At 34.6% G+C, this 21469-nt stretch overlaps 1 protein-coding gene across 1 annotated transcript in view; it reads right to left on the bottom strand.

Annotated features, from left to right (window-relative positions):
* DIAPH3 (diaphanous related formin 3) overlaps window positions 1-21469 on the bottom strand; it is a 203825-nt gene that overhangs the window by 70874 nt on the left and 111482 nt on the right. Inside the window, exons 23-25 of the mRNA XM_041466987.1 lie at window positions 14162-14286; window positions 4383-4547; window positions 276-411 (exon numbers count right to left, since the gene is read on the bottom strand). Coding sequence (XP_041322921.1) covers window positions 276-411; window positions 4383-4547; window positions 14162-14286 — 426 coding nt within the window. The remainder of the gene's footprint in view (window positions 1-275; window positions 412-4382; window positions 4548-14161; window positions 14287-21469) is intronic.

Raw genomic sequence — 21469 nt, forward strand, 5'->3', positions numbered from 1 at the left:
TAACTGAACTTACACGTGGTCACACAAGGTTCAATATAATCCAACAGAAAAATAAAAAGCAATAATTTGAGTTATTTAACATCTCAAAATCCCTGGCGATTAGGAAAGCTCATTTAAAAAACCCAAAATTTAAACACCTCTTTGCTGAAAACTTTAATCAGTGAAAAAGCATTCATCTATTTTGATTTTTTATCACAGCACATTCAGATAATGAAAAAATAGAATATTTATTTCCAGTAAAATGCTTAGTCAAATGCGTTTTCTACATCACTTACCTGTTTTCATTTCTAACAAGCGTTTTTTCTTTTGTTGTCTCTCTAGTTTTTCTTTTTCTGCCTTCTCCTTAGCTATTTTAGCACGTCTCTGTTTTTCTTCTGCTTCCCTTCTTCTCACATTTTCTTTTACTGCTTGCTATGAAAATAAGTATAGAGTTCCATTAAAATGGAAGTCTTAGCAAAAACAAAGCTGAACCTTAAAAACAAAGAAAAAAGCTTTCAAACTGTAACCCCTAACTAACCTTAATTTATCAAATCAAGTATTTCACATTCCATATTTAGAACATTTTATTCAGAAGAGTAAGCAAATACAGAATAAATACATTAAAAGCATACTAATTGTCCCTAAATGAGGATTATAAATTCAGCAAGAAATGCATCTTAAGAATATACATGTTAATGTAGGAAAAATTCAAAATGTCTAAACCACCTTGTTCTACAAAAATGTATGTTACCATTTGTAGTTCTAAAACAATTTCAACACTTTCTTCTTTCTCATGCTGCCACTACATCAAGCAAACCAAGTCTGCCTGTGTAACAGTTTTGCATTTTTCTTACTCATACCATCATATGCATTAATTCTCCGGGTTTAAAAATTCTGGTTAATATCCAGACAACACTGTTTATTTAGAATTATAAGTATGTACTCCAAAACTTCCAGTGAAGCTAAAATAGAACAATGAGTTTCAGAGTTTTGAAATAAAAAATTTTGCATATTCAGACATTAAGCAAAAGAACTCTATTACATTCAATACATTTCTAACAAAAGTATTTTGGCATTGCCTTTTCATTATTTTAGTGTTAGCTATGTGCACGGGTAAACTCTCAGTACTCTAAGAATCTACATTTGCATTAAAGTGCACCTATTCTTCATTGCAGAAATTTGCTTTTTTTCAGAACAGCTACATAGAACCCTGTCTTTGATAATATATTAGTGTCCCCTCTTACAAAACGGTTAACATCTTCACAAGGTCTGAGGCAAAAAATGCAATTTTGTAGGGATAATTAATGTCTCATTTGTTTTTAGCGGGAAACCATCCAGACTGAACTCAGAAAAAAAAAAAAAAAGGACTGGCAAGTTTTACATAATATAGATAAATATGGATTACAGCAATACTTGCACGGGCACATAGGCACTGTTTGCAACATCACTGCCACAGAGTGACCAAAAGAAGGGGAAAACAAAAAAAAATCACACAAAGCTTGTGAAGAAATACTTGTGTTGGATAACTGAAGAAGAATAAGCTTTCCATCATGAAAAACGACAATGAATTGGATTTTTTATACAAAGCAAAACTGTACTTTCACAATGACTCCTCCAAAGTCACCTCTGTCGCATTTCTTGATTCAGGGGGAAGAGGGTAGATGCTCCCAAAAAAATTCTAAAAATTTTGGTTGAATTAATTTTGACAAATGATTTGCTGATTTTCAGACTGGGTATTCTGTAGAATAAACTACTGGATAAAATTCAAATGGGACCTGGTAATTGACACGTACAATACTGGCAGAAATTACACACTTTCCTAATAGTGACCAAGGAAGTTTCTACTTTGCACCTACTTTTTCCCCAAAAATAATATCAGTAGGACTCAACCTCAGACTACAGACATTCAAATGTAGATGTCTATTCTTTTTAATCACACTGAACAAGTGGGCCTGACTTAATAGCTTATATCTTCATATGCAGTGCAAATTGGATGCTTTGGAGTATCACCCCTTGCCCCCAGCCTTTCTCTAACAGGAAACCAATTTTACACAAATTCTATATCAAAGCTTAAAATTTCAGGCTGATGATGTCTTGGATACTATTTAAGACACTTCTCCAGGATACCAGGTACTTCTGTTGCTACATCTCCTTTGAGACATCAGGTAGACAGCTCTCCAAATTCCACTAAATGAATTAAGTATGCATCTCCCTTGACTAAAACACAAGATTAGACAGTCACACTCTCCTACAAATATGCCCTAAGGCCAAATTCTATCCTACATATCCCATGTGTTTTCAACATGAAATGTAAGTGGAATGCCAAGACCTAGATTTTCCAAAGTGGAGGCATTCTTGGGTTCTCTCTTGCGACTTCCAGGGTAATTTCTAATCTTTATTTAAGTATTTGCTTCATATAAAAGAAAAATAGAGTCTAGGGAACACTTTTACTTCGTTGCTCTTCTGGTTCTTGAAGTTATGTCTCTGCTGAAGAGCAACCTAGTGCCAATAGGAGCAAAGGTCTTTTATATCCTATGATTAGCCTGATTAGCCTAGTCTTGGACAGAAGAGCTGTTAGCTCAATGTGTGTTTGCTCCCTTTCCTACAACTGGAGCAAAATCCCAATCATTAGACAATTTCTTCATCATGAAAGCTTTTCCTATCATGAAAGGAATGAGCTTGTTAGCAGTACCCATGATGCTGTGAAAGTACAGAGGGAGGTTAACAGGGATATCTGATACCTAAGATGTTCCACTGAGTGTACCAGCAATTTAGCTGTGGAAGCTAAAGCTCTGAAGGCAAGATGCTTCACTTGGATCTGGCCAAGTAACTGTACTCTAGATTTGGTGCTCACAGAGTGAGCAATAATAGTTGCCACAGCTACCAAATAAAACTGAAATACAAAGTGCAAATCAAAGTTAGCTATGAAACTCAAGTCTAGGGCTCCAGATTTAAACAGAGATTTTTAAAACTTTTTAATACATTTTCATTAATTAAGAATGGAAAAAAAATCTAAGTAGGAAAATACTTCATGTAAATCATCAACTTTGAATGGTAACAAGTTGACTGAACTTCACTCTCCCATACCTACTGGTGACAAGTCATCTTTTAGTTTGGGATTCATAACAATCCAATGATTTTTCAGCACTAAATTTACAAGTCTTCTGAACTTCTGAACTGAAATTTTCTAAGATAACCGTCACCTTCAGTTTCTGCCAGTAATAAACCCCAATACTAAACAATTGTGAAAATCAGCTCATTTGTCTCATGCAAGGCATCTCAAAAATCTTTTCTGAAAAGTCTCAAAACTGAGCAGTTACTCAAGATTTTGATTAGTGTCATTGAATGATAGGGGGTTACATGCCTTATCTACACATCTTTTTCATATAGCCTTCAAACTGCTCTGCAAGACAGAATTATTAATTTTCCTCAAGGTTTCTTCTCTCATGCTCATCAATAATACCTAACTGTTTTGAAGCATTAATTAATCTATCTTTATGAAACTGCTGTGAAGTAGAGGCTAGCATCAGTGCTAATTTTAAAGACATGAAGAAGAAATATAGGAAAATTAATGCAAAGCACAACCACTTTCTTAGAGCCTCCAACTCAACATGAACCTAAGTGTTTACAATTCTACAACATTTGCATGGGAAGTATGGTTTAAACATCAGAAATTAAAGTAATACAACTATTTTGTAATATTTATTAATTCTGAAATCAGACTACTGAATTTCGTATTAGGCACTGATTAAGTTATGAAAACACAATCAATGCCCCTGTTCCCAAAAATCTGGCATATGTGACTTGTCAAGCAAAATTATTGCAATTGAATAGTATCTAGGGTTTTAGTTGTGAAACTCTGAAGCAGCAGAGGCTTAGTAATCATTACATGTTCCAAATGGTTGCTAAATATGGGTTCCAGTTTAAGTGCTTTCCTCAAAACGGATGGATATATGAATTTCAAACTGTTTCTCAGTACCTGTGAAAGAAGTAATTTTCTCCACCTATATCTTCAGACCTGTCTGAAATCATTAAAAAACCCAACCAACCAAGTAAAACCAAACAAGACTGGGAATCATGCAAGCAAACTAAATACATGTGTTGTAATCATAAGTTGTAATGACCAGGCTGCAATGAGGAGTAGGTGGCAAAATGACTAAGAGAATCTTTCCATCTTTCTTTCTTTAGATCTATAAGCACTAGTTGGATCATTCCTCTAGATTTTATCACAAAACTCATGCGCATACACTATTCCTTCAGGAGTGTAGTCAGTCAGTTAAGCTATGTAATCATAAGAAGCCAGATGTGACATAAATCAGCTTATTATCCAAATTCTTTCATATAGATAAGACTACAAAATATAACTTCTAAGAAACATTAGGTATAAAATAAACATATTGTACCATGAACATCATCCTGAAGTTGTTTAAGTCCGTTAAAAACTCCTCCACGGAAACTTTCTTCAGGTCAATGGCATAATACCCCATCACATTCTGATAGAGTTTTTCCATGTTCTCATGCATCCGTGAAAGTTTCTGAAAATCTTCTTTGGCATGAACTAGGAAGCTGTACGTTGCTGTTAAGGCTACAAGAACACTCAGTGAATCCAATCAAAAACACTGCATTCATTTAACATTGATTTATATGTCATACACAGTTTTTATTTCCTCAAATAAGGACCAAAAGAATTCCTTCCATGTATGCTTCCTGGTATTTACTGTGTATACTAGGCCTATTAATAAATTCAGGGACTTTCATCAAAATCTCAACCACTTTAAATTTAAACATTATTCAATTACTACGTAATTTCTTATGAAATGAAATGTATGCAACTAATCTAACTTCAAGCACCCATGTAGTTTATTTAGTGTTGTCTCCTTATTGAAGCTAAATGCTTAGGTATATAAATTACAATATCCTTGGAATTTAGGTACAGATACCAATAATTAACCTGAATACTTTATCAATAAATACTATAGACCCTGCTAAAATTAGAGTAAAACCAGAAATATTGATAAACAGCATTAAAAGTAAAAATAATGAAAGGTAAAAAACTTCATTGTAACAGCAAAGCAGATATTTCTGTTTCTGAAGGTCGCATTAGGTATTTATGCTTTTTCTAAGGCTATTTGCAATGTCAACACAACTTAATTAAATTAGAGGTGAAAAGAACAAAACTACTTATATAAAAGATAGGCAATTTATAAAGAGCATCAAAATATTTCTTATAAAATAAAAATCCCTATGTTTATTCAGGACTTCCAATAACATAGTTTGCCAAAGAAGCTCATAGACAAAATATTCTACATAGCCATTTCTTTATGTTGGGCAACTTCAGGAAGTGTGTACTTTAATGGAATGGTAGCTAAACAAATATTTATGTTCCATTATTTTTCTGCTGTAGTGAATGCCACAAAAGACAAGAAATAGCCATTTTATCTTTACTCTCAATTGCCCACCTCAGCTACTGCAAAAGAGAATTTACTGTGTTTGTACACTTTCTACTACAGAATAAATACACTACTGTCACTTTATGAAGCACTGAATTTTTAATCAAGTGCATGAAAATCTAGACCAACAGAATAGCACAGGACCTGGCATTTTTTTCTTAATGAATCTCATACCACTGGCCTCGGTCCACCGTCCCAGGCTGCACTCATCCCTCTGCAGACCCTTTCTACCTCCAGCAGATCAACACTCCCACCCAGTTTTGTGTTGTTAGCAAACTTGCTTGAAGGTGAACTCAATCCTGTAGTATAGCTCATCAATAAAGCTGCTGAACAGGACTGGCCCCAGTACTGAGCCCTGGGGAACTCCAGTAGTGATCAGTACGTATTAACATTTTATAGCTGGATTACTGTTTTCACTCTTTAAGGTTTTTGCAATGGACTCCTTTTTCAGTTTTGTGCAGAAGCTGAATTCCCTTTCAGTTGCACTGTTAAGAGTCCTTCTGGTTTGTTAAGGTTGTTTTAAAAATAACAAGAAGTTCCTGGGCGTTTTTTTGTGATTTAGAATCCAGGCCAGAAATTCACACAATAATGATCTCAGTCAGATATATGCAGGAAGGGAGAAATAATGTACTTTCACAATATTCTAATTAGTCACTAATGGCTACTAGCTGATTATGTAAGTGCAGAACAACCTCCCCTATGACAGTCTTGTGAAAAAATACTAACTAAAGTCAAGATTCAACAACTTAAAAAGATACGTCTTCTATCACCCATCAACCACCCAATTTCAGCCTTTCTCAACATGGTTCTTTTGCCAGTACAAGCTTCTTTTCATGCTTTTAGTAACTTCACAAGATGCAGCTCATAAGCAGCTCCAGAATGCCTGTGCTGACTGGCTGGCAACAGATCACAGAGAACTGATGCTGCCAGCCCTCTTTTCTTCTACATCAATTTGAATCTCCTTTACTCAGCTCCCGTGATGAGCATAGCGCACAGGAAACTGATCTTCAGACTCAAGATTCTTAAAAAATTATTCACCCTCTTAAAAAGCTAATGGTAGGAAAGCAAAGAAAGTTGATGCGAGGTTTGCCTATAAATGCTGCCCAAGGACTATATAAAAAAGGATTATGTGAAACAAGACATGACAAAACACAAGCTAAGACCATCAAAAGAAATGTCACCAGTTCACAAAAACACAAACAAACCAAAACAACAAAAAAGAGTGAAACTAGAAAAAATAATTCCTACATTTGGTTTAATTTTGATCCTAAAATTTAGGATACTTATTATTTGTGATTCTTTGACTATTAACAGATCTTATGAACAAATACAGTTTTTTGCAATTATGAAGGTGTTTATTTCCACAGACTGAAGGGTAAAGGAAAATTAGACAAATTAGTTTTGCTGTTTCTCTACATAAATGCCAGATATTAAACACTCCAGTATTTTTAGTTTTCTAGGAAGCAAAACAAAAAAAAGGGCTGAAATTATCAGTAAAATGTAGACTTCCATCTTGTAAATTCCAAAAAGTATCCTGAAAAAAAATCCTGGGGAGTGGAGGAAGTGAGAGAAAATTTCTGTGATATTCTTCAAGACACTAAGCTAAAATTACAGCTATGTTAATAGAGTCCACATAAACTGGTTAATTTTATACTGTTGAAAACTGACTCCCGTTGAATATCTCATGCATAATTTTAAGCACAAAATACAGTATTCTGGCAAGATGTTTTCCTATCTAATATTTCAATGCCAGACATGATGAATCCTGAGATTTTTATTTTCCATCTGGTGCATTATGGGATACCTCTAAGTTCTTGGCATTCTACTGAGACTGTGCCTCAATTTAGGTACTTTTAATAACTTCTCTTCCTTTTCTCCTTAAATATGGCTTTTGTTAGCCAACTCTAGCTAAATTGGAAACAACAGGGAATACTACTGAGTACAGCAATCCCAACTGTAATTATTATGAACAGGTTGAAATATATGCATTATCAACTACACAATTCATTGGTTTTGGATGAAGACAGAAGTACAGCTGAGCTGCAACACTGGCAGGAAGAAAATGAAATCAAGTAGTTTGGTATTTGTTAACTTTTTCTGAAGTGCCTTTACTTCATGACCTGCCTTTTTGGAGTCACTGGACTACAGATCATTCTGCTAATAAATGCAACTGGACAGCATTGCACGGCTCAGACAAGATCTGTGGCAAAATTTCTAACTGCTGTGTGTTTGGTCTCGTACATTCTGGCACCTTTTTTCACAGTGAATTGCTTGTCTGAAGTTTATACTGATTTTAATACATTGTGTATATAAAATACTAATATAGTGTAGCATAGCAAGCTAAGTAAAAGCAGCAGTTACCCTAGAATAGATGATGAATAATGTCAATCTCTACTAAACACTTTTTTAAAAGACCCCAGGATTCACCACTTGTATTTTAGCAGAATCTTCAAAAGCAAACTGAGACTGCCGCTATACTAGATGACAACAGCCTCCACAAAACATGGCAAACCTTTTGAAGACTGGTGCAAAAGGCTTTGTGGTCACTTCAAACCATTTCAACAAATTATTTTCTACTAAGAGCAAGCAGTGTGAATGCTGTTGGACTGTTAAGGATTTCTCACATTTTGTGAAAATAATTGCAATTGTCTGAAAAATACATATACCAAGGTTCAACAGAAAAATTCTGCATCTGAAAATAATAGTTCAAGAAACACATATAAATGTTTAGATTTTTAACTCAGTACCTTCTGAAGAGTACTTGTCAAATAATACCTTCTCTTTGATTCACTCCTACTTATCTCTATGTTGTAATAATAAAACAAATTGGCAGTGATTTGTATCACACAAAGCTGCTGCATTCACTGTGTATGTATCATATATTACAAGTAAAACCAGTGTTAGTTATAATATATGCCTTAAGTCCAGACCAGATATTAAAAGAAGTATAGACTTAAATTAAATTTACATTGGTTGCCAAAGCCCTATCTCATTACCTGCCCACACAGTTAACATCTTGACCCTCTACCAAAGAGCAACACACAACCTTGTTCAACCTGACAATCTAAGGTTCTGTAATCCACAAAGTCCTTAGGATGCAAGGACATCTTACAGATTCAGTTTATGTTGTACAGGGGGAACTTCAAGCTATGAGGTCAATTAAGTAACCAGCAGTTCGGAGGCAGCAAGTCCCTTCCCTGCAGCTGAAATGGGTTTCTTTTACCTCATTTGGTAGTGAAGGCTTTGACTCACTTAACTACTGTTTGTTCCTCCCCTTTCTACAATGTCAACAAATCAAATTAAATGGCAAAGGAACAGCTAATTGATCAAAAGAAAGGGCTTTTTTTGCTAGCTGAAAAGCAGCAATCAGCTGATTGTCTCTCAAGTATTAGTTCCATAAGTTTCTGTAAAAGAACACCATCAACACCACTTTTATCAGTAAGCTCAAACTTTCTCAGCTGCTGCTTGGAAAATCAGAAGATGGGAGCTGTACTGATAAACAGCGTGTTGACTAAATCACTTAATTAAACTTTTAATATGCAATTTAAATACTCTTCCTAAACCCACTAAATTTTTATTTTGAATGTACAAGTGTATTTTGTTCACTGTGCTTTTTATGGAACATTTCACTCGATGGATTTAATATGTTAGATCAATATAAATTCAATATTCTTTGACTTCCCTAATTAAAGGAAACAGAAGAATTGAGATAATAACTATTTCTTTTCAGCTAGCATACACATGATGGCTCACAAATTAACACAATTTAATATATAGGAGAAATATTCATAATTACAGACTTTGTCAATAAAAGAGTGGACCAACTGTGCATGTCTCTAACTTCCTAAAGAAACAAGAATGCTAATCAGTTCATTAGGGGGCTTTGGGTTGTGATATTTAGCGACAGGATGTAATGGCCTGCTTGTCCATGGAGCTTAATTGTACTCAGGATGAAATATTATTTTCTACAAAGCAATATCCTTCTTTTTTAAGACTTCCTGCTGGTTTCTTTTTATGAGCCGCATGCTTTTCAAGACATCATCACCATTCAGATTTCCTTGTCATAGGAAATAAAAGTAAAGACAGGTCCAGGTTTCATCACGCTGTGCAGGATTATCTAACCTTTACATCAAAACCTTTTCTGCTTCGCAATTTATTGAAGTTCCTGTTTCCCTAAAAGTGAGCAGCTTTAATTAGTGTGTTCACAGACATGACTAGAAATCATAGGCAACTATGCTGTTTAGAAATTGCTGTCTCTCTGCTGGGTCAGGTGGTAGGTGAGGGTACACTTCTGTTTATAATATTTACTATTCAAAATATTGTATTTGAATAGTCTCATACAATGAAATCTGTAGTATGTCTGGTGTAAGGACTTAAAGAGCACAGTTGCCTGAGTCAAGCACTCTTTAGGCCACAGAAGGACATTGCCATGAGATGAGCACAGAGGGAGTGACAGGATGTTTCTAACATGGCAGAGGTGAGATCTGCGTAGCAAATCCTGGTTAATGCACACAGACAACAATTCCCACTGTAGAAATTTGTGTAAAGAAGCAACTGCAAATACAAACATCACTGGTCAAGCAAAGATCATCCCAAGTTATGGGATAGATGCCACTCCCCAAATATGCCTCCAAGGGACTATAAATTAAGCCACTGTGACAGGAACTCAAGATAAGATAAAGGTGGTAGTATTGTTGGGTGTTATCTCAGACCTAGGGGAAGGTAACAAAGCTGGAGGAGAAGAATAGATCACTGATAATGGACACAAAGAATGCAGAATTTCTACATGGAAATGTAGAAATGTCCACAAGGAAAGCAAACTTAGCAACTGTGTTGAAATCAGCTCCAGTTGGGTAGAAGGCAATTCTGGCAGGGAAAGATCACAACCCACTGAACCAAGAAACACACAGACTCAAATGAAGACTCAAAAGACTGAGCACGGGTAAGAGAACTTTGTAGCCAAAGAGCATTGATTTATTTGTTTGCTAAAATGTATAAATAGTGAAAAGTTTTGAACCACCTCAGGACACACCATCACCAAGAAGCCTAAGGTGAAAAAAGACTAACAGCATACCACTGGATCCAGGACTATCTCCTGCTTTACATCTCCTTTCCTTTACCCCTACCCACCCCCATACTGTTACATAAAATGTTAAATAATTAAATGTTAAATAAATAAATATTGACTTCAGCATATGGTCTCAGGTTACTAATTGGATCTGAAGAGTTGGTTTTACCTGTACTGATTTATTCTAAGACCAAATCTTTATTTTGCCAGTTTCTGACAGCAGTCAATACCCAACAATTAGGAAAAACAAGGAGGAAACAAAACTTGGCAAATATAGCATGATAATTCAAGTGATATAATATTCAGTTTCTAGCAATATTCTTCCGAGCTAAAGCTGCCTCTAGGCTACTGTTTAGCCACCTATCTAGGCCTTATATGAAATTCATTCACATTTTCAGTTTAATTGTCTGTTGTCCATGAAAGCATTTCTGTTAGTGTGTTTTAACCTGCTGGATTGTATTTCACATGGGATGAACCCATGGTAATTTAAAGACACAAAGAATATATTCCTCTCTTTCCTCCTGCATGGGATACAAAATTACAAGTATTTTTACTGTATTTTCTTAACTTTTTTGATGTTCCACAATCAGAGTATTACTCTATTAAAACATTCCTTCTGTATAACCTATTGCTAGCTGCTACTCATTGCCACCATTCTCTTCCACATCAATAGATATATACTACTGTTTTCGAGTAACAGTAGTAATGGAAGAACTGATGACATAAGGGGTAATGGAAGAACTGATGACATAAGAGTATTGCTGATTTTTACAGTATCTTGTTGTTTATGTTTTCTGCTTGTTCTCAACCAGATTTTTTCCCAAGTGTTCTAATATAGTGTTTCTCCTTCAGATCTATCAGTCTATAATCACTGAAGTTCACTTGCCACTTTGTCAGCATCCACCAGTATCTCCCTTTGATGTGAGGATTTTTTTCAAAGATATTAATCCAAAACCAAAAAAAGTAATCAAAACACTTTTTAACCTAAGAAATTTCTTTCCTTATAAGTCTTTGTGAAAACCTTGTTGAAACACGAATAGAAATTCAGTTATGTTCTATTGACTTACCTTTATCTGCATGCTGCAATAGACCTGCAAAGGATGGTTTCTCTTTACAAATCACACAATGACTCCCTTCCATCACATTTTCCTTTCAATTAATACATGCTCATTTAATATTTAGTCTTCATCAGTTTTCTTGGTAGCAAAGCCTGACTTGAAGATACACGTTGTAGCCCTTCTAAAAAACTTGTGGTCTTCTTTTCAGCTTTCACCTGATCTAGTGAAAAGTGTTCCCACCTATAGCAGAAGGATTGAAACCAGATGATCCTTGAGATTCATTCCAACCCAAATTTATTCTACGATTCCACAGTTGCATGATTTCCTTTGTGCCTCCAGCTAGCTTAGTTCATGTAAGAGTCTGTAGCCCATTAAGTTTATATTTGAGTTAATTTTGAATTTTTTTTCAAGTGTTTTGTGACCATTGTTTACTCCTGGGGATTTATTGCTATTTATTTTATATTAAGAAAAAGAATTCTACTGATTCTTTCATTTAACATCATCCTTCCATTTAAAATATTACACAGTAAGGTCAACTGAAATTTTCCCTAGAGAAAACTGATGCAAAGAACAAATTTAACTTTATGCCTATGACTTATCTTCTTGACAGACATTGATAATCCATGACTTCTCTAGCAAGATTAGAGCTTTTGAGATGCCTGAAAAAGACAAATTGTAGAGCCTCCTTTGCATTTCCTAAGATGATCACTATCCTTTTTAAGCGATCAGCGAACTGCTCTAATGATCTTCATATATGGGGAGAGAACTTCAATCTTGGAAAAAGTTTATGCTTCTTATTGACAAGGTCTGCCTACTAACTCCGTCTTAAATACAATTGATGACTTTTTATCACAGTATTCTTCTCACTTCTGCCAGAAAGTTTCATAAATGCCCAAAATGTTAGTAACACAAAGGGAAATGAGGCATCCTACATAAACATTTTTGGATATTAGATGTTTGATATTAGCATACAATGTATATAAACTACATCTTTATTTATCCACTTTTCTTTTGCTCTCCTTCTTAGATTTTTGGGAGGATTTACTCATTCTCAACTGAATTTTGCTAATTTAATTTTTATCTTTTTTTATAACTACATATCCAAGGAAAGCTGTATACTAACTGTTCCTTCGAAATCTAGTCATTAGAAGAAAAATGCATAAAGTCAGAGGGTATCTGAAGAGCCTGCATCATGACTATTTCAGATTAAATGATTGTTGTAGGTGCCTTCCAACTGAAATAGTCTAATTATATTCTAACAGATAAAGAAGGGCTTGTCCTTTTTCATAGTTTGGTAATTTTTTAACAAGTGCTTCCCATTCCTAACTTTATAGACTAGATATAATTTTCCAAATAAAGCACAGACTTTGTAAGTCCTAGCAATATTCTCCAAAAGCTCTCATGGATATATTTTCCTCTAACTTCCTAGCAATATTTTATCTCTTGCCTTCAGGACCCATCTCCTAGTTCTCCTATTATGCTGTCAGTTTCTTCAGGATCAAACTTGTGTTTCATACTGTAGAGACATCATGCTGGTGGGCTGCACTGTATCTCCCAAAACCACACTGAGGTGGGAGAAAAAAGCATCACACCAACATTAAACAGAACAAACCCAACAACAAAATACCCAACCTTACAAAACATTAATAACGAGACTGGAAGGTTAAGATAACCCACAGCAGGCACAGAAGGCCTGAAGCTAAGTTGCAAACACTTGGGTTGCAGTGCATCTAACAAAGACAGAACTGGCCCTCACACAGGAAGAACCAGCACATCCACCTGGCCTTGGGGTCATTTGCCATGGCTTGTGTAATAGAATGAAACCAACCAAGAGGACTGTGTCCTGAGTCCTCCAGCCTTTGTACATAACAAAGCAGTCTTCCAGATAGGTAACAACCTAACCATGCCTGCACAGCAAATTTCAACCTGTCTGCTCATATTTCTGCTTCCAGATTAGTCTTGGTGCCAAGCATATATGGCCAACATTTGCTAGAGAGGTTTAAGTAAAAGAATGATTTTTTTGCCCAGTTTAATTATCTTCATGTCACAAGGTGCTCTCATGAAAGGCAGGCAGCGAAGCTGGCTGCATGATTTGGAACAAATAGTGAGAAAAAGAATTTTGGCAAAAAAAACCCACCAGAAAACAGTTTTCACGGGCTATGAATCTCATTTCTGAAACAACAGAAATTTCCTGGTTCTGTGGTTGCATGTAGAAAAACATTCACAATGGTAATGCATACACTAGAAAACAGACACAGGGTGAAAGACATATTTTTCTAAGATACTCTGACATAAAAATACAATGTAACACTAGAGTGCTTAACATTCCTATTATAACTTCTCTTAACTAAGTTAAAAAACTCATATACAATGTAAAAGCCAACAGTAAGCATTTTTTTCCTCATTCATTCCACTTCAGAGAAATCCTTTAATTGGACTGTTCACGTATTTAGTTTTTGAGAGGAAAAACAAGTCATATTTTTCAAAAATACATGCTACAAACCAGACAGAAGTTATGCAAAGAAATTTAAAATTTAAAGCAATGCAGTAAAATTACTTAAGAATTTTTGATTTGTTTTGTTTTTTAAGAGTGCCTCAAAGGATATTGACATTTTTGCTACAAACTTATCGTGCTTATCTTCAGGAACTGGAAAAGTCTGCAAATCCTTCTCAAGCTGTTGAAGTTGCCTCTCCATATGCTTGAGGCTCTTCTCCAGGTTTTCTGCTGAGACTAAAATACAGAACATTCATTCTGTTAACACACTAAACAAAAACCATTGTTTCCAAAATCCAAGAGTTAAAACCATACCCAAATCAGCATACTACACTGTTAATTCTGAAAGAAAAGCACACTGAACAAATTACAATGCAAGATAAGGTCACTCTACAATGTTCAGCTCTCCTCTCCTACACAGATTCCTCATTCTCACTAGATGTATGCTGTTTGAATGGTGTATTTTCAACTGTTTTTATGCCCAAGGTTTTGCAATGCAATTAATGCTGTTTTAGTGAACCTGAGATATACATATGCCAGTCTGTCTCCTCTGATTAACCAAAGGACAAGTTTTCAAGATATTCTAAGAAACATAAAGCTTTTCTCCATTTCATTCTGTTAAAACAGAAAATACAAACATTTTTATGAATTATCATGAAGAAAATAAGATTCTCAAACACAGAAAATTGGGCTGTTAAACACTCCTATGCATAAAACCTAAACCTCAGTTCTCTAGTTTAAAAGCACTATGTATGGTAAAAAACACAACAGAATTTTTTGGAGCAAAAGTACTGGCTAAGCATTTGAGAGGGTACAACAGAGCAACACAGGGACTTAGGAAAAAGAAAGGAGTGGAGCTGAAACACCAGAGATTTATAGAAGGATGAAGAAAAAGTGTAAATTTTCTTTGCCAAGAAAAGAGAGATATAACTTTCAACCATTTGAAGCAATGAATGTAAAGTTGCATGCATTACCTGTAAATAAAGTTAATTGAATTATCAGGATGACCAGAGTAATTTTAGGATAATTAACATATATTCTTTCTTAGATCCATATTATTGCCATTGGTTAAAACTTATTTTCAATTATTTATGAAGTCAGCTTAGCATTTATTTAAGTTTGATAGGAGCAATATATAAAGATGTAAGAACACACTGTGAATTCTAGTCCGACAACTTTTTTTTTCTTTTTAAATATTTATTTCATTCATAATATACTGTAAACATCTGTAGAGGTATAGTTACCTTCATTTTCATTGCTAAAAAAAACTCCTTAGAGAAAGTCTGTATCCCTATGATGCTACTATGATCTGTAGTGGATACCTAACTTCATCCACGAAATAGTTATATGATAGAAAATATAAAATACATAAAATAAACACATCCTTCTCTTATAAAAGTCTCACAGACTCCCCAAAGGACCAGTAAAATGCTGCATAGTAACTACAATCCTATTCATAGCAGTTAAGACAACTATAAAATGATCCATGGCAATGTGATAAATTGCTTTATAATCACCTTTTTTTTAAAGCCTCTTGTTACTCAAAAAATAGTTTCTCAGTTGTATGTTAGACTTGCTCATTTTGACTCAGCAATTGGTAAGCCAAAATCATTACCAGTTAGGTCAGTTGGCTTCAGTAGTTAAAAAACTGCTTTGTTTGGGGAGCATAGCTAAAATTAGAAGCTGACAATGTTGACTAAGACATGTTCCAGTCTTCACCAGCCCCAGAAACAAACCTGATTTTAACAGAAATTCATATTTCTGCTGTCATGAGATGCATCTGAGGGTTAGGCACATACCATTTTATGTCACTGATGCTAAGAAACACAGAATACAACAACTTGTGCCTAATCTAACTATTGACTGGACTCTTCACAAGACCGTTTATCTTGCATAAAAGAGTTCATAGTATAAATTAATGTGACATATACACATAGTACATAATGTCAAAAATATGAGAGCTGGCAAGGAACGCCAATTTAAAAACAATGAAAAAGCCCAACACATCAAAAAATCCTCTACACCAGTTGCAGGTAGCAGCTGAGTAACAGCTACACTCTTTTACCCATTTGAGAAACTCAGCAAAATAACTCAGTGCCTAGAGCTGATTAACAGGTTCTATACAAGAGATTTGCAAGCTCTTGCTTCCAGCAAAGCCAGTTTTTCACTCTAGTACTTCAGGTTTTTTGATATTGAACATTTGCATATTTGATCAAGAATCTTTATATCTCTATTTTGTCCTGCAGAGGCTTTTTTCCTCTGTCATGATCTTAGGTTGTTCTTGAACTTAAGATTTCAGCATGCCTTTGATTTCAGCAGTGTATAACTATCAGATATATTTTCTTTTAATACTATATTTCTGATGATAGCCTCAAATAAAGGCTAGTTCACAATATGCTGCTATTAAGTTTGGTACTATTGTATTTGCAGCTTTCAATTTAGTGAAAACATTAAAAAAAAAAATCAAACCTCTAAATATAACCAGTTCTTCCAAAAAAAAATCACACCAAATAATTGCCAACCTTTTCTTGTGTGCCTCTGAAAGCCATGGTATAAAATCTGAAGTGACGTAGAAGAATGGCAGAAAATGAAAAAAACCTCCTTAACTTTAACCCCTACTCCTAAAAGGATTCAGAAATAAACCCAAGCCAAACTGAAGTACACAACTCATATGCTAGTTAAAAAATAAAGTCAAACCCTGGGGTTCTGAATGTCAGTGAGTCCACAAAGCCAAGTTGTTTGCTGAATACAATGCATGTGTGCCTAAACAATCTCCTACTTACACCTGCTTATACCCCCTAAACTCTCACAGTCCTCTTCCAGAATGGCTCCTGCTATCTTTATAAGCAATAATTAGATTTCCCATCATCTGTTTTTCATGGTTAAAACTACTTCATTTTTAGGGCTTCTGAATCTGGTTTTCTAATATTACAATTATACCAGAAGCCTCTTCACCTGCTTCTCTTTTCAAATATTTCTGCACAGTGTTTCAGGTGATGACTCACCAGCCCTTTAATTCTTGCACTACAGTTTCTCCAGTTATTCTGGGAATACCTTATCTGATTAACTTACAATAAGATATCCTCTTTTTTTTTTGACCAAAGCCCTTATTACAGTATCAAGATGCATGATCTTGTACTTCGTGCTATTGATTTTCATTTCTTTTATTCTGCGTCCTCAGGGTGACTCAGTGATGACAACCGGATACCCCTCTCATCTGGCAAACTATCTAACCCTGTGTCAGACATGCTCATTGGTGCAATACCACAATTTTTTTTTGACCATGTTCCTTTAAGACAGTATTTTGTTTCTTCTACTTTTCATTCTAATGAATATTCTCCCATTGTATATAATATCAAGCGCTTTACTAAAGCCAACATAGATTTTATGGGATTGAAAAAAAAATTTAAAAAATTAATAACCAAAGCTACCAATAAATTCTTTTTTTATATGCTACTCTTATTAACCTTTCTCTGTTGGATTATTCTTTCCTTTGTAAACCTTCATATCAATAAAGTCAGATAAAGAGATATGAAATTGCTCAAACCATTGTTTCTTTGGTTTCTTAAATATTCTGTAGTAGCACAACATTACTATAGCCACAGCAAAACTCGATAAAAATGTACTTACTAAACTTCTAGTTTTATGCCAATTATCTCAGGATGCAGAATATGAAATGGTATTTACAGTATGAGAATACAGTACTCTAGATTTTTTTCTTTCAAAGAATTTCTATGGAGAATTCTCACTCCCATCTCTCCCATCCCCAGATCATTATTCTTGCTTAAAAATAAAACAATATTTAATCTAGCTTTGAAACTATACCTGTTTAGTCTTAAATAGTAGAAATAATTCTCCAGAGTGAAGCAATACTAGCATGTTCTCTCATTTTTATTGCTGCAAACCTTTTTGCTACTTTTTGCATCAGTCAATATTTCAGACATCTTACATGCCCACACTCTGTCAATTTGCTTGGATATTGCCATATCCTAATCATGATGTTCATCCCCTTGTCTACAGGTATTTTACTCCCCTTGTGCTATTATGGCCCCTTTATTCTAAGACAGTAACAGTGACAAACTGACCTCTAGCATAATAAAAAAAATTATTCCATATTATTAAAAAATATTCTGGAAATGTACTATTAGTTTTGCCATGTGAAAATCACACTGGACTGATTGAGTTTACCAAATAATTCTCTAAAATTGTCATAATATTATAAATGCGGCATTTAAAAGTAAAGTTAAATGACAAAACATAGCCAAAAAAAGCCCAATAATCAACAAGTAAAAACTCACCAATCTTTTCAGGTGGATTTAGAGCACTAACAAAGAAATATTGCAGAGGAAAAGTACTGAGTGTTTCTGCAAACACCAGCAAAGGTCTGAAATATCCATTAACAGTAACATAAGATCTACTTAGATATACTCAGTGTCATACAGCACTGAAAATATAAAAATTATGCTTTTTTTTTTTTTTCAAATAACGACTTCCCTTTTCTCTACAGCCATTTTCTGGCTTTCTTGCCTTTTCTCTCCCCCTTCTTCTTTGTGTGTGTGTGTGTATGTGTGTGTGTGCCTAAGGTGCATATACAACACTCTTTTTGAGATCTTTTTCCCCCAAAGCTTTGACAATGCCACTGGCTCTTTAGCACTCAGGCTTTCCCTTGTGTAGCCAGAGCAGACGTTAGTTTCACACATGAAAAAAGGCACCTAAGTAGGATTTTAGTCTCTTATTTTGAATTCAAATATGAGCACACCAATGTAGTGTAACTGGTAAACAATGTGGAAGCATTTTTGTACCCAGTTCACCAGTACTATCATCAGTAGTATCAGGCCTCAGATCCTGCAGCAACTATGCCCAATAGTACCTCCACAAGAGCCCTGGCCTGCTGGACTCATTATAAACCTCAAGAGCCTCCTGGGAGAAATGTAGTCTTACACCAGATCTCTTTTTATAATGGTCAGTTTAAGCTCCAGAAATTGTTAATATGGGAAACAGCTGAAAACAGAAACACCTGAATGACAATTCACTGAGTGTCAGGTATTTATCCCTGAGCTGCTACTGACAGAAAGAAGCAGCTGCTAAGGCAAGCAGGAAAAAATGGCCAAGAAAGGATACAGCACCAGCCCTGAGCACAGGGATCAAGGTCCCCCAATGTTACACAGCACACAGTGATATGGTACAGTGGTGGACCACGATTTGTCAAGAGACAAAACCATCTTATAAAAGAAGAAATTAAATTCAGAGGAGGGAGCACAAAGAAGACCCTTGCACCAGTTGCAGCTTCCCTTGCTGAAGAGTTCTTGAGTCTCATCACCTGCTTCCTTGGGGACCACAAAATGCTGTGCTGACTGCAGCGTGTTGTATACTTGCAGATAATTGAGGGTATGATTGTTAATAACTAACTGTTTTGAATATGCAGTGAGAGTGGTTAATAATGATTCCAAATGAACTATTAGCATGGAATGGCAATAAATATGAGTCTAACAGAGATAAAAATAAAAGTTTACAAGTGGCCACATTTATCAGTCTTCTATCCAATATTGTCACTCAAAGATCAAACTCTCTGAGGTATATAGGTAGCAAGATACACAAGTCTACATGTACATCTAAATGCAACTTCAGCACCTTCCTACTCATTAAAATTAAGCTTTCTCACCTTCAAGGTCTATACATCTGCACAATTCGTTTACCTTTTTTTTTAATTGCCTTTTCCACCATTTTAAGGTTCCTCTTGAAATTGATTTCTGTACAACCCATTGGATATTTTTTGTATTTCAGCAGATATCCACATTTTTCCCCTACAGAGTATATAACCCTGATGGCCTGAAAATAAGGGCCTGTGAATTTGTCACCCAAATCAAAACCCAAGAAATGCATAGCATAAATACATTATTTAATAGTACTGAGAAATTTGTCATTACCTTAGAAATTGTCTAACAAGACAAACAGCCTTTCCTTATGATATATAGAATTCTCATTATACATATATTACTATTTTTTTTCTCTCATGCTGCCCTAACGTCTTTAATTTTTATAGGTGGGGGTGTCCTATTTTTCATTAATATAGGTTAAACTTCATATTTTCAATTTGGTTCCTAGCCTTTTTAATTTTGAAGTGAAATTAATTATCTATTAAAAAAACAATTTAAATTTCAAAAAAGAGAAAATGGATATGTTACTTGCAAATCTGTGATGTTAATATCTTGTAGAGAAAAGAAAATCTGCAGCTTTACAGTTAGTACAATATGAAAGACTCAATACACTGTTACCTGTAAGGTCTGTGTAAATTAGAGTCAATCAAGTAAAACACCAGCCTGCATGAATGCAATATAAAATTTCATAATACCATAAAATAAGAAATTAGTAAATTATACTGAATTACCAAAATATTTCTTGTCTGGAATACTAATAGAAAAGCAGAGAAGTCATTATGTTTAAAAGAAAGGACAGCTTTAATTATATAAATCTTCAGGAACTGTCATATCTGTAAGCTCATTAGCTGCAATGAAAGTCCTTCCTGCTGATCTAAGAGCACTTAGAAAACAGGATTTGTTACACTTCAAAGTAAAAAGGTATCTTTAATTCATGTACTGTAACAGTGAATTAAATCTACTTCTAGTATTACAGAAGTAAAAACTAAAACTTTAGCATACAATGGAAAGAAACCAAACCCACAAATTAAAAATCTTAAATATCCTGAAGCAAACTTCAATTGCACAGGTCATATGTTCCTTACTGTTTGCCTCTCAAAATTAGATTTAAAAAAATATTTTTCCTGCAACAATTAATTTACATACTGTGAATATTTAATCATTTATAAAATACAATAGAATCACCATTAACTTGGTGCAGTCACTTGCAATGCTCTTGAAGTCTTACAAGCCATTTCAACAGCTCGCTGTATGATCACTGGGCAATGTTTAATAAAACTAAAGAAGCATGAATGTTTCTTCTGAAAAGCATAAAAAGAAAATGAGTTGCTGAACACTGTAATGTTCTAATGTTCACCATTTTGAATAAGAAATAACTTGAAAGACAAGTTTTAAGAATGAGCAAGTGTAAGACAAAAAAATTCAAGGTATGCTACAAATCAGCTGGCTGATACAATAACAGTCATGTCAAGGAAGAATTCTACAAAAATGCATCCTTTAAGAAACTTGTTTTGAGACACCTGTAGAAGAGTAAACAATTACTTGGAGATATCAAGCCAAAACCTGCAAGTGCACAGTACAGTTCCATTTTTATGTATAAATACATAGGTGCAACTTCAAGTTTTCAGTTAATATTGTTCAAATGGCATTTACACATCTTTCTACCACATTAATTTTGATTTATAATTTAAAGAACAGCTGCAAATAATACTTTTATGCCAGATAAAAATGTGAAATTATTGTATCTGAAGACATGAATATGC

Source organism: Pyrgilauda ruficollis, unplaced genomic scaffold (assembly GCF_017590135.1).
Source record: "Pyrgilauda ruficollis isolate IOZ18807 unplaced genomic scaffold, ASM1759013v1 scaffold20, whole genome shotgun sequence".
NCBI classification, from domain to species: Eukaryota; Metazoa; Chordata; class Aves; order Passeriformes; family Passeridae; genus Pyrgilauda; species Pyrgilauda ruficollis.